Below are 13,212 nucleotides of genomic sequence, written 5' to 3' on the forward strand. Positions count from 1 at the left end.
TTGACTAGATCACTAATTTTATATGTGTGGAACTTTTTTGCTCACTTGAAAACCAGAGTTTTAAATCACTGAGATCCTGGTAGCATTAGAAGATCATTATTTTGGGTTTTATCTGGTCTCACACAAAATGAAAAGTATATTTTTTTCTCATATATGGAATCTGTGATAAGAAAGGTAGAAAGATAAAAGATTATAGATATGTAAAAATAAGAGTCAGTGAAGAAGAGGATAATAAAATGTTATAGAGACCCATAAAAGTGTGTGTGTGTGTGTGTGTGTGTGTGTGTGTGTGTGTGACCATGAAATGTCACATGTATGGAAACATAATGAAACTCCTTACTGTTGACAAATAATATATAGAAATAAAAAAGAAACTGAAAAATATTTTCTTTCATGCTATAGTACAAGTTATAAAAATGTTCCTCATTACAAAATAAGTGAATAAATAAATATGGTAATTAACCTGAGAAACCTATGTCATCTAGCTATGGAATAAGGTCAATGTTATCAGGAACAACAAAAGTTGTTTGGACTTGCAAATTTTCAGAAGTAGTCTTCTGAAATAAAATTCCTTAATTAAATCAATGATTTTTAATATTGAGATCAGAAAAATTAATATGTACTGAAGGTCAGCAAGGCTAGTTTATATTTAAAACTACATGCAATCAGAGAGACTAGTTTTCTTTTCTTTAAAATGTGTGTTTTGAATGCTAAAATAAGAAATTTCAGAAGTTTTTAATAAAGATAGCTAATTTATTCAAAAACAAATGTGGAAAATCACCACTAAAAATTTAAATTCATCAAAACTAGAGTATTAAATGTATGTTTTATAGAATGTACAGTTTAGCATTCGAAGTTCCTTATCATAATGTATATGGTTAATTTTTCTCTACTTGCAGTAGTTCATGATATGGTTAAAGACCACAAAAAAATAACAAATGATGGATATATTTATCTAACCGGTATCAAAATAAAAGTCAAAAACTCCTGCCAAATCATGTAGTTCCAGAAACTATATGGCATGCAAATCTCTGAAATAATATATGATTCTATTACTCTTCTTGTCCTAGTTTAAAAGTCTCCAGCACTTACAGAGGATTTAATAAGGCACACCTGATTAAAAAATGTTACACAAAAAACCTGGCTGTTTGCTTTTCTTTCTGACTCATCTTATCACTTAAATCTTTAGTGACGTCGCCAGGAAGTCCAGCTTTTTCAGAAAACTCAGACTCTGTAATGGTGTTACCAAACCACAAATACAGGTATATTCTGCTCTTAGACCATCCTTATTAGTCTCAAATGTATCCTGCTGTCTTACTGTGTTGTTTGGATGGTAGTTGAGATGCAAGCCACTGTCACAAAGAGGAGAAGAGGTACCGCTGCTTTGGTCACTTGGAGCACCTGCAGGAGACAAAACCATAACATCTTACAGGTTACAATGTCATGTTGTTCCAAAAGTACTTTGTATAATTATTTTCAATAATAATATGAAAATTGGAGGATAAAACACAAAGAAATTTGTCTTACACCAATGCCAGAGCTTGGCAAGTGGCCCTAAGTTTGGTACAGAGAGAGAGAGAGAGAGAGAGACCTAGGTCCTCTATGTATATTTATGACTTTGTAGCTTAGTCTTCATGTGGGACTCCTCACAATGGGAACAGGAGTTGTTTTTGACTCTTGTGCTGTCTTCTAAGACCCTATTCTTCATACTGGGTCGCCTTGCCCAGTCATAATACAAGGTGAAGTGCTTAATCTTACTACAACTAGGTATGTCATATTTTCTTGATATTCATGGGAGCCTTTACTTTTCTGAATAGGAATGAAGGAGGCGTGGATTAGGGGGCAGCAGAGAGATAGGAGAAGGGACTAAGAGGATGAAAAATAAATGAAAATTAAGATTAAATAAATTTAATAATAATAATTCAATTTAATAAATAATAAAAATTTAATAAAATAATTAGAAATAAATAATTGGAAAAGGTAAATATTTGACAATATAATTTTGAAAAACATATAAAATACGGGTAACATATCATTACCAAATAAATCAAAACATTGTTGAAATAAATGAAAATTTAAGATAAAGGAAAATTAGAGCAAATTAATTGAATGCAAAAGTTACATGTGTTACAGTGTTAAGTCTCTTAGTTGCCTATAAATGTAACCCCCTCTAAAAATTCTAATAACCCTTTAAAATAAATTACATAACCTTTTCTTATTTTGTGGTAGAAGTGATAGAAGAATGCCAAACATTCTAAAACAACTATAGCTAAGCTAGTCTGAGTGAATTGAAGATATGGAACCATCTCAATTATTAGCAGTTGTGAGTTAATTAAAACATACTCACACAATAATGGTAGAAAGAGTAAAAAACTGTTTAAAAATAAATTCAAATACACAAGAATGGACCACACACACACACACACACACACACACACACACACACCTTGATTCGATCTCAGAAATCAAAGATATATTCCGAATTTAAATAGAAAAAAAGGCAAGTAAGAAATTTTCTAAGGCCAAAGTAGATAGATAACATTAAAATCACTGACTTGGCAAATACTAATTACAGAGGATATATCAATCTATAATCATGCACTTCAAAACAGCAATAATGTATAGTAACCAAGTTACCTGAAAATAGAAATAAAACAAAAAAAAATTTAAAGAAACAATAACAAACTTTAGTCAAAGAAATATCTCAGATAAAAATTTCTGACATCTTGAAGAATGAGAAATTGATACATGTGGTTCAACACATCACAGAGGATCACAGAGAAAATGTTTTCAATGAAATACTAAAAGAATATGCCTATAAAGCTTGGGAAATGCTCTAAGCAAACACTTTTTGAAATGAAATATAAATAAGAAGACGAACCTCATGAAGATTATTTAGCTATCCGCCAGGAGGTAGGAAATAGTCAAGAGTCCCAGGTAACCTCGGGTGCATGGGGGGGGGTGGGAGGGTTGTTGGAAGGGGAGAGGGTTAGAGAGAAGGGAGTAGGGGAGGAATGGAGAAAGCTTGGCTGACCGGGATGGAGGGAAGGGAGGAAGGATGAATATGGGATCAGGGAAGAATATAGTTCAACTAAGGGAGTCATTTTAGAGTTTACAGGAAGCTTGATTATATATGGGATCCCAGGTCCAAGGAGAGATCCCCAGATTGTTCTCTGGACAGAGGAGAGGGTGCCTGAACCGGCCTTGGCCCATAACCATACTGATGAATATTTTGCTTATCACCATAGATCCTTCATCTGGCGTTGGATGGCGATACAGACGGAGACCCACATTGGAGCACCGGACTGAGCCCCCCAAGATCCAAACGAGGAGCAGAAGGAGGAAGAAAATGACGAAGGACTGCGAGGGATGCTATCACCCACTGATACAAGGGGACTGATCTAATGAGAGTTTACCAAGGCCAGTTGGACTGGGACTGAACGAGCACGTGATCCAACCAGATTCTCTGAATGTGACCGGATTCTCTGAATGTGGCTGGCCCGAAGTCTTTCTGAAAAGCCATTGACTATGATACTGGGACTTGTTTCCTCTGCATATACTGGATTTTGGGGATCCAGTCTGTTTGGATACTCACCTTCCTGGACCTGGAGGGAGGGGGGAGGAACTTGAACTTCCCACAGGGCAGGAAACCCTGACTGCCCTTAGGGACAAAGAGGGAGGAGGAGAGGGAGGGGGGGGAGTGGGAGGGCGTTGGGAAGAGGGGCGTAAATGGAAACTTTTATAATTTAATAAAATTACTTTTAAAAAAAGTTGTCAATAACCACATTATAAGCAATAATTATCATTGGTTGTTGGAAAAATATGACAACTTAGAGTGAAATGAACACGCTAAAGAGGATGTCTGGGAGAAAATCTTCAGCCGTTGTCTTAGTGAGGGTTACAACTGATGTGATAAAATACCATGACCAAAATAAAGTTACAAAAGAAAATGTTTGTTTGGCTTTTATTACCACATCACTGTTCGTAATTGAAGGAAACCAGGACAGAAATTCAAACAAAGAAAAACCATGAGGAATGCTGCTTTCTTGCTTGCTCATTCTGGTTTTTATAGAATTCCAGGAACACCAGGTGAGAGATGATACCACGTAAATTGCGCTTAACCATTCTCCACTGATCACTAATTAAGAAATATGCCTCAAAAACTTATCTGCTTACAATTTGAATCTTCTAGAAGCATTTTCTCAACTGAGGCTCCTTCCTCTCAGATGACTATAGATTGTGTCAAGTTGACATAGAACTAGCAAGAACAGCGAATAAACATAGGGAATACTATGTAAAACATCCACAGTCTGCATGTTTTTCCTTGAGTATTCAGAGGAAGGATTTCACAAACATACTAAATTTTATATAGATCAAAAAATGGAAATTAAGATTTTGCTTCCAAAGAGATCAAGTTGATAACAGTAGAATATCCAAATGCTTTATCACATTGTAGATATCAGTCAAATCCTGGTACCTCAAGGAAGCTTAAAAGTAAGAATAGTCACACTGAAGTATAGAGAAAACCATGATACTTCATGGGCAAGAGCTCATTCTTCAACATGGTAGCTTTTAATGAAGTTATGACCCAAATTTACTTTCTCTCTGAAAAGAAAAGAAAGGAAAGAACATGTGTTCAGCACTCCACTTCAAGCAACATGCTTCCATCTCATCTGACATGGTGTTATAAGGTTAGTTCTTTGAAACCTAACATGACAAAGCAAATAGAAGATTCAATAATATAACCTGTCTAACTGGCAGGAGAAATTGAGATATCTTAGTAATTGGGATAATATACGCTGTAATCCAGAGAAAACACATTTCCAGAATGTAATGGAGATCTCTTCACCCAAGTTGATTATTAAAAATCTTACCCAGTATGCAATTGGTTGGAAAATGGGTAAATTTAGTGTTCCCTCACAAAACAAATGCATATTCTGAAGTACAATATAGGAAGGAATATAGAGAAAAACATGAACCAACTAAAAGAACAGAAGATATCATAGAATGCAAACAGAAGGCATGGAAATCATCTAACAAGTAATCAAAAATAATAATTTTAAAGGAGCTTGGTGTGCAACAAGATAGCTGACAGCAAAACGAAATCAAATAAGTGAGTCATAAACAAGAAAATGCGAGCAAAGAGGCAGAAGGTAAGACAAAAATAAATGAATGAAACCAATTGTAGAGTAAGATAATATATGTGACAACATATATATGGTATAAAAATGCTAAAGCATATTTAATTAATGGGAAGAAAGATTCAGAAAAATCTACCACATGCATTTGAAACTAATGAGGCAGGAAAAATATCAAAGAAAGAAAAGTGTAGAAAGCCTTAGGTCATAACATCAACCAGGCTATTACATTACCATGGTCCTAAAAGAAGGGATGGATGAGCAGGGAACCTACGTGTTATAAAAAATATCAACTTAAAGTTTTCAACTCTGATAAAAAATTAATAGAAATTCACACCAAAGGTGATCCACACAAAAAGACAGAATTGTAATGTAATGCAAGAGTATAATATAGTTAATATAATATAATGATAAGTATAGAAAAGAAAGGCTAATAAGGCAACCAGGAATAATACATCTAAAAAGTACATGGAAGAAAAACAAGCAGAAACATGGATCTTTTTAGGTAACAGGTACTGAGGAAAAATCTTCACTCGTCTGAGTTTTGCAAAATGATGGACCTCTTCAAGTTAAAATAAATGAACTCTGGGCAGATAAAATTACTTAAACAATAGAAATTTCTTGTTTAGATAAATAACTGAGTAAATATATAGTCTTTTAAGAATGTCTTAGAGTTTTAGATATCAGAAGTCCTGAATTATAAAGTAGGAGTTTAATTTAAAAATTGTCTTAACTTTTAAACAGTTGGGAATTTTATAATAAAAAGTAAAGATGAAATACTGTAAAGGGATTGTGTTTATGTGATAATAAAGCTACCAATTCACTTTGAAATTCATTGACAATAAAAGTTTTCTATGTTTGTAAACTTGTATTTCTGGGGATATAACCAAAAGTCTTACCTATGATATTCAAGTTCTTTATCAATGAGCTACATTCTAAGCCCTGGACTGTCAGTAAATAATCTATACGATCTAATAAACTACACAGAGTAAGTTCAACAGTTACTTTCTCTTGCTTATATAAATTATTTCTAATAGCAATTAAAGAAAAAGAAAAATAATTTACTACAACAATAACATAAAATTTAGTGCTTATTTTTAATAATGGATAAAACATAAAATATAGAGAAGAAACAGAAAACTGGGCTTCAACAACCCTACAGATATATTTTCAGTAAAACACAAAGATAGGGCACTCTATCAACAATAGTAGTCTTTTTGTGTGCACACAATTTTTATCTTGATTTACAGACTATTTTTCTTAATTAACAGACTATGTCATAAAGTGAATCTTGATGAATTTTAGATCAAGATTCAATTATGTATCTTTTCTGTGTGACCAATAGGAATGGCAAAAGTTGCACAAACTCATGTAATCTAAATAACACACTATTTTATGGAAACTCTCAAAGGAAGAGTCAAAAAGAAAATTAAAAATTATCAGAGGTTCCACAGTCAAACAGTAGGCAGACCTCAGGGAATCCTTTGAAAGAGTAGAAGGAAGGATTGTGGGTTCCAGTGGAGACAAGGAAACCACAAGAAAATCCACATACTCAGCTAACCTGGCTTAAAAAGATAGAACAAACAATCAGAGATCTTGCATGGGACTGGCTTAGGCCCTATACACATATGTTACAGTTGTGTAGCTTGGTCTTCCAGTGGGACTGCTAACAGTGGGAGTAGGAGATGTCTCTGACTCTGTTACCTGCTTTAGGGTGCCTTTCCTCCTACAACTCTAGTGTGGGGACTGAAACCTAGAAACATAAACACTGCATGTTCTCCCCTATGCAGGTGCTGACATTCAATATTGAGTAGTGGGTTTTAGTTGGAACATCCACAGAAGCTAGGTATCCAGTAAAAAGACCTTGGCAGTAGAGGATATCTTTCAAGAAAGTTTAAGTAGAATATAGTGTTTTAAAGAAGTAATGGGGAAAACCAGAACAGGAAAAATTAAATTGGATAGAGAATGGGAAGAAATGGTAGAGGAAGGAATGGGGGGTGGATCCCTAACACTAATCATTTTTGAGAAAGTCAAATAGAAACATAGAAACCTAGTTCTGCAGAAACAATAAAATATAGACACATATATATACACATGAATATATAAAAAGTGCTTAAATATAGTTACTCTATAATAGGAAAACAAAGCCCATATTATATACCATATGCTACCAAATAAAATCCCCAGTGTTAGGAATGAATCTTTTAGAGTGGTTAGCCAATGAGGTCTTATAGACCCTGCCCCAAAAATTGTAGGCTATTTCCAGTGCTACTGATTACCCTCTAGAGCGTGATGGTAAGACACCTTTATTGCTGAAAACAACACTTTGCTACATTATAGAGCACAGAAAAATGTAATTGATACTCCAAAAGAAGCTTCATTACTACTGGTTAGTCTCCATAGCTCTGAAAATACTGTATACACTACCAGAACAGAAAGGTATCTATTAAAGTTATAAATCCTATGATAAAACTATAAAGCCTGGCAATATATGTCCAGTTGTGCAATAATGGCATAGATGTATGAGTGACCACTCTCTTTTTAATTGGAACTAAGTCCTACTCCATGAAATGAAACCCACTCCCAAGACTGCCAGTGAGATCAAGAACTTATGGCAAGATATGTCAAGGGCTCTGATAAAACCTACAATCATTCTGATAATTAGACAGAGAAAACTCTTAATTAATTATGGTTATACCCATGAACTCTAGTAGATGGCTCAGTCCTCATCATGAAAACTTCATTTTGCAATAGATAGCAATTAACACAGAAGTCCACAACTGTTCAATGCACAGAGAATGTAAGGCTTCAGAATGCTAACTCTTACATGTGATTTCTGTATCAAATTCCCTTTAAGGTCTATGGATATATGCAGAATAAGAAAGAGAAAGATTGTAAGAGCCAGAGTTAGAATACGTTTTTATAAAAAGTTATACTTTTCATGCTTAACATGAAAGAGGCACATACGACTCACTGAAATTGCCACAGCATGCACAAAGCTTGCACAAGGCCAAGCCCCAAAATATCTCATTATATGAATGACATTTATGTAACATGAGATACAAATGCAAAAAAAAAGTGTGCAAAGATGCTGATCACTACTAATGATTAGGTAAGTTCAAACCAGAACTACAAAATCACTGTACAATCATTGAAAACAAAACAGCAAGAAAATGAATATGATTCAAAGACTTAGGAAATCTTGACAGCGTTGGTGAGAATGTGAAGTGACTGTGCTTTTTCAGTCAGTTCTCCAGTTAGTGTTTAAAACATTAAGCAGAGGGCACATAAGCAGAAATCCCATTTCTGGATGCACATCCCATCGATATAAAGCATGCTCTCAAAGTGATATCTGTACAAATACAGCCTTGTTGACAGCAGCAAACCAACGTAACCAATAAAGTGTTCATTCCCAGATAAAAGTTCAAATGAAATTTTTATTCACTTTCAGAAACAAAGAGTATCTTGTCCTAAGGCCAAGGATTAAGTTCCACCGTTTATTAACAGTACAGACACACACAGATACACACAAATACACCCACACTCAGAGGCAGGCACACACAGACACACACACACACAAGAAAGAGAGGGATAGCTGGAGAGAGAGGGGGACAGGGCGAGAGGGAGAGAAAGAAAAACCTCAACAAGAAGAAAAAATTGTTTTAAACAACGTAAAAATGTTCTGAAAATTCATTTATTCCAAAGAAATAAGAATGCTAAGAAGCAGATAGAGCACGGTAAAATGCTGGGTGTAATGAAAATTCAGGGGCTAGCAGTGTGGGTAAAAATTAGTTAGGTGACAGATTTCGTTATCACCAGAAAGCAAAGGTGTGAATATTTTCAACATACAGAAATTATAAACTTTTGACTTGCAAGAAAAGCTAATTCCACATTATTTGGTGACTACATGCAATGTGCATGTATTAATATATCACATTGTACTCTATGAAAAAAATGCCAACTACAGGTTGGAAAGAAGAGGTGGAAGAGAGCAAATGCAGTGCTGTGATTACTCACTCCACTCTACAAATGCAGCGCTGTGATTACTCACTCCACTCTACAAATGCTTACATGCGCAGTCTTCATTCAGTGGGAGCTTGAGGAATGCAGGTGCCCTTTTTAAAAATGACACCGTCAGCGTCACTTCCTCTCCAGCGTTCCGGAGCACCTGGACCTGCAAACAGAAAAGATGAAAAGAATGTAGCCATCCTTAGTTACACAATTTCTTATAATTATCAGTTCTGGGCAATATTGATTGTTTTCCCACCTCTTGGTTTTCCCTTGTTAACAGAAACACTGTGAAAGATAAAAGGGTAATTTCCTCAAGAGTGCTGTCACAGACCCAACATGTCCTTTTGTTCCAGTGTTATAAGTTGTACTGCAAATCTCTCAGTCACATCCACCTCTTGAGTCAAGTTTAACTTAGGCAGTGTCAGAGATGAGATCATAGGGTATACGGATATTGCAGATATTGAGTAATTTTGGAGTCAGTATATCTGTTAATTTACTTTCTATTTATTTGGTATCTCTTATATAGTGTAAAACTGAGTAATCTTTGATGGTAAAAGGAAAATGATATTGCAGGTATAGACCAAAGAATTTTTGTAAAGCTTCATCAATTTATAAAAACCCTTCGTGGAAACTTTACTAAAGCTTTTCCTTTTCCTGAAAAATCTGAGAAAGCAAAAGCATTTGGGATCATCAATAACTTTCAGCATTTGAAATTATTGAAGAATTAGGTCAAGTTTTCTCAGCTGAAACAGTCATGATTAGCTTAAAAATCTATGCAATAAAAGTAATCAATGGAAAATCAACATAAGAAAGGAATGGAAGAAAGGCTGAGTCAGAGATCTGTAAGTCACAATGTAGTTAGTTGTAGCAAATCTCACAAATATAGGTATGATTAGAAACTTTGATGTACACCACAGATAGATCTAGGAATCCTTAATGAAGAAGTAGTTAAAAGAAACACAAAACATGCATTGCTCATCAACAGACAATCTCTTTCATGTTGGGAATTTCACGTTGTTCCCTAAATCCTCTTTCACAAGCAGAGAGACTGTACAACCAGAACAGAGGTCAGAGTTTCTCATCCTGAAACTCCAGAAAACTCACCCTGAAGATAAAACCTAGGATGGTAAATAAGGTCCACCATTAACATCAACTTGTCCCCTCCCTCAGTGCAAGGGCTGACTGACTGGAAATCTCCAGCTAAAACAACCCTTCCCTAATTTGTGACACTGGGAGCCTGAAATGGAAAGCTCTCTCATCTCTTCAGGCTAAAAGAGCAGAAACCAGTGGGATTTCCAGTGATAAAAAGATCAAACAACCAGAATAAAATGTTGCAAGTAGATTCTTTACTACATAGTCTAAAAGAATCCCTAGCCAGACCTGTGAATTAACAGTTAATTCCAAACTTAAAAAAAAATAGGAAACTAACATAGGATCTTTATTAACAATTATCTAACACAATTCTAAAAAGTTAGTGAAGAGGAGGTAAAAATTGTTTAAAGCAAAACAATCACAGTTTGAAAGAGAATTTCAACAACCAGTTCATGATAAGGGAAACCACCTTTTAGAATGGTATGAGAAAGACCATAAAATTACCTTTACAATATCTAACAATTAAAATGTTATAAACACTCAGCAAAGAAATGTCAAATTATAAATTTATTAAAACAGCATTCATAGAACAGAAAAGTATAATGACATGAGTAGAATATTTTCTAGAGTAAAGAAGAGAGCCTCGCTAGAGAATTAGGAAAACTGAATCACCAGGGAGAAGAGCTCCAGAGGCAGTCAGGCATCACACGTGTGAACCATCCTTAAATGTGCTTAAATAAATAAAATGCCAAAATATGTAAAGATACGACCTCTTGGTCAGGCGGAGTTCAATCTAAGAATGTAGCACTATTTAGCATTAAAAACTGAATTTGTGTAATTAATCATATTAAAAAGTTAAGTGGAGCCAGAATATAAAGAGTTACAAAATTAAGTACACATGTGTAATAAACACTGAATAAGAACAGAATCAAACTTTCTAGAGTTGATACATGTACTATTAATGATAATTACTTTAGTCAATTTTTTAATGGAGGTGCTAATTCAGACAATGCACACTGAGTTAAAAAAAATAGGAATCTGAATTCAAAAGAGAGAAATGGAATTGTCTTGAGTTGCAAGACTTACTCAGACAATAGGTAAAGTATTAGAATTAAAATAAAAATAGTCACAAGTCATAAGGTTAATGACATGGGACCAATGCACATTCAACTGCTTCTCTATAAGCTGACAATAAAAATACTGATTTTAATAAGTAAGATCATATATAAAATCAATAGTAATATGAAGCACTCATGTACTAACCTGTCAGAAGTTATGAAAATACTATGTACTTAGCTATACAGAATATTATTAATAGTATTTTTAACATATCTAAACATGTGCTACTCAATATTGCAAAGTTTTGATTAATATCATTATCTGACCTACACTTTGAAACATATTATAATGGAGACCCAGAAAGTTTTTCTAAAGAAATTCTCAAATTGATCTTGATAATCATTCACATAGAAATTCAAAAATTATAGGAAAAACATCAAAGGAGCAGGAGGGTTTAGCTATCCAGTTAACCTTATTTATTTAAAGAATTAAGAAGGCTGAAATACTAAGATTTATATATATATATATATATATATATATATATATATATATGGGATGTGTATATACATACATATATGCATACGTATATGTATGTATATATATGATGTATTCAGATCTAGACATAAAGACATACTATAAGTCATAAAATCAAGAACGTGAAGGTATCTCAAATGAAAATTCAGTGATGAAACAAATAGTCCAGCAAAATGTGATAAAAATGATCAAACATATATATCCCTAAAGAATATATGCCATATTTTTTGAAATCCACAAAAAATCAATAAAAAAGTTTGATTTTTTTCATAATTAAGTGTTTTTTTAATTTATCAGGTTTTCCCTTCTTTTTTTTCCTCTGATAATTTTTTATTACTTTATAAATAATAGGAATCAAAATTTCCACTTCCTCCCCTCCTCCCACTTTCCTCCAGTTCCCCCACTCACGCTCCCCCCTCCAGTCCTATTAGAGGTCAAGGCACCCTGTCCTGTGGGAAGTCCAAGGCCCTCCCCACTCCATCCAGGCTTAGGAAGGTGTGCATCCAAATAGACTAGGATCCCAAAAAGGCAGTACATACAGTAGAGACAAATCCCAGTGTCATTATCATTGGCTTCTCAGGCTGCCCCAATTGTCATCCACATTCAGAGGGTCCAGTTTGAATACCATATTTTATGTGCAAGGTGACTACTATTAGGAAAAGGCAAATACTACTCTAATTCTTTTACAGCAATGCCAGTTGTTGCTAAGGCTGTGTAGGAATGCGAATTCTCATATCTGACTGATAAAAATGAAAGAAGTGTGCGTGGGCTTCAGCATGGAATCACACTGTCATACATATATATGATTAGTTTCCTTTTTAATGTTTTTTGTTAATGACATAAAATAATGTGCTTCATTATATTTTCATATGTGCATATGATTTCAGAGTGCTCATTTGTAATCACCTTCACACAAACCTCCTGCATCGTTTCTTTTCCTTCTCATTGCCCCATCTTCCCCAAGATAATCTCTTCTGCTTTCACACCTTACTTTACTTTGTGTTGTTAAATGTATGTTCCAGAGAGAATATGAGATGAGAAATGATAAGACCCTTTTTACACTTTCATTTGATCTCTTTATTGCTGCGGGAGTACCTTCCACTCCTTCAGCCAATAGTTGCTGAAGTACGAACCCACAGAGCTGCGGGAGCGCCTTCAGCTCCTTCAGCCAATAGCTGCTGAAATACCAGCCCACTGGGGCGTGGTCTATTTCTCTCTTAAAAAGAGCCACAAGTCTCGGCTCGGCCTCTCTTGGTTCCAGCGCTTGATTTAGGCTCCTGCTCCAGCGACTAGGCTCCTTTCCTGACAGTTTGTGTGTATGTAAGTTTTACCCCCCAAAATAAATACCCCTTTAAAACCTAACTGGTGTGGGATTGAT

The 13,212-nt window shown here is 34.7% G+C and overlaps 1 protein-coding gene across 3 annotated transcripts in view; it reads right to left on the minus strand.

Annotated features, from left to right (window-relative positions):
* The window catches only part of Sntg1 (syntrophin gamma 1), a 482,604-nt gene that overhangs the window by 127,619 nt on the left and 341,773 nt on the right, over positions 1-13,212 (minus strand). For all 3 annotated transcript variants that reach the window (XM_087897100.1, XM_087897099.1, XM_087897101.1), the window contains 2 exons: positions 9,210-9,312; positions 1,319-1,401 (listed from right to left, as the gene is read on the minus strand). In XM_087897100.1, the coding sequence (XP_087753226.1) occupies positions 1,319-1,401; positions 9,210-9,312 (186 nt within the window). The remainder of the gene's footprint in view (positions 1-1,318; positions 1,402-9,209; positions 9,313-13,212) is intronic.

This window comes from Myodes glareolus, chromosome 16, assembly GCF_982192425.1.
Source record: "Myodes glareolus chromosome 16, mMyoGla1.1, whole genome shotgun sequence".
In the NCBI taxonomy this organism is placed as follows: domain Eukaryota; kingdom Metazoa; phylum Chordata; class Mammalia; order Rodentia; family Cricetidae; genus Myodes; species Myodes glareolus.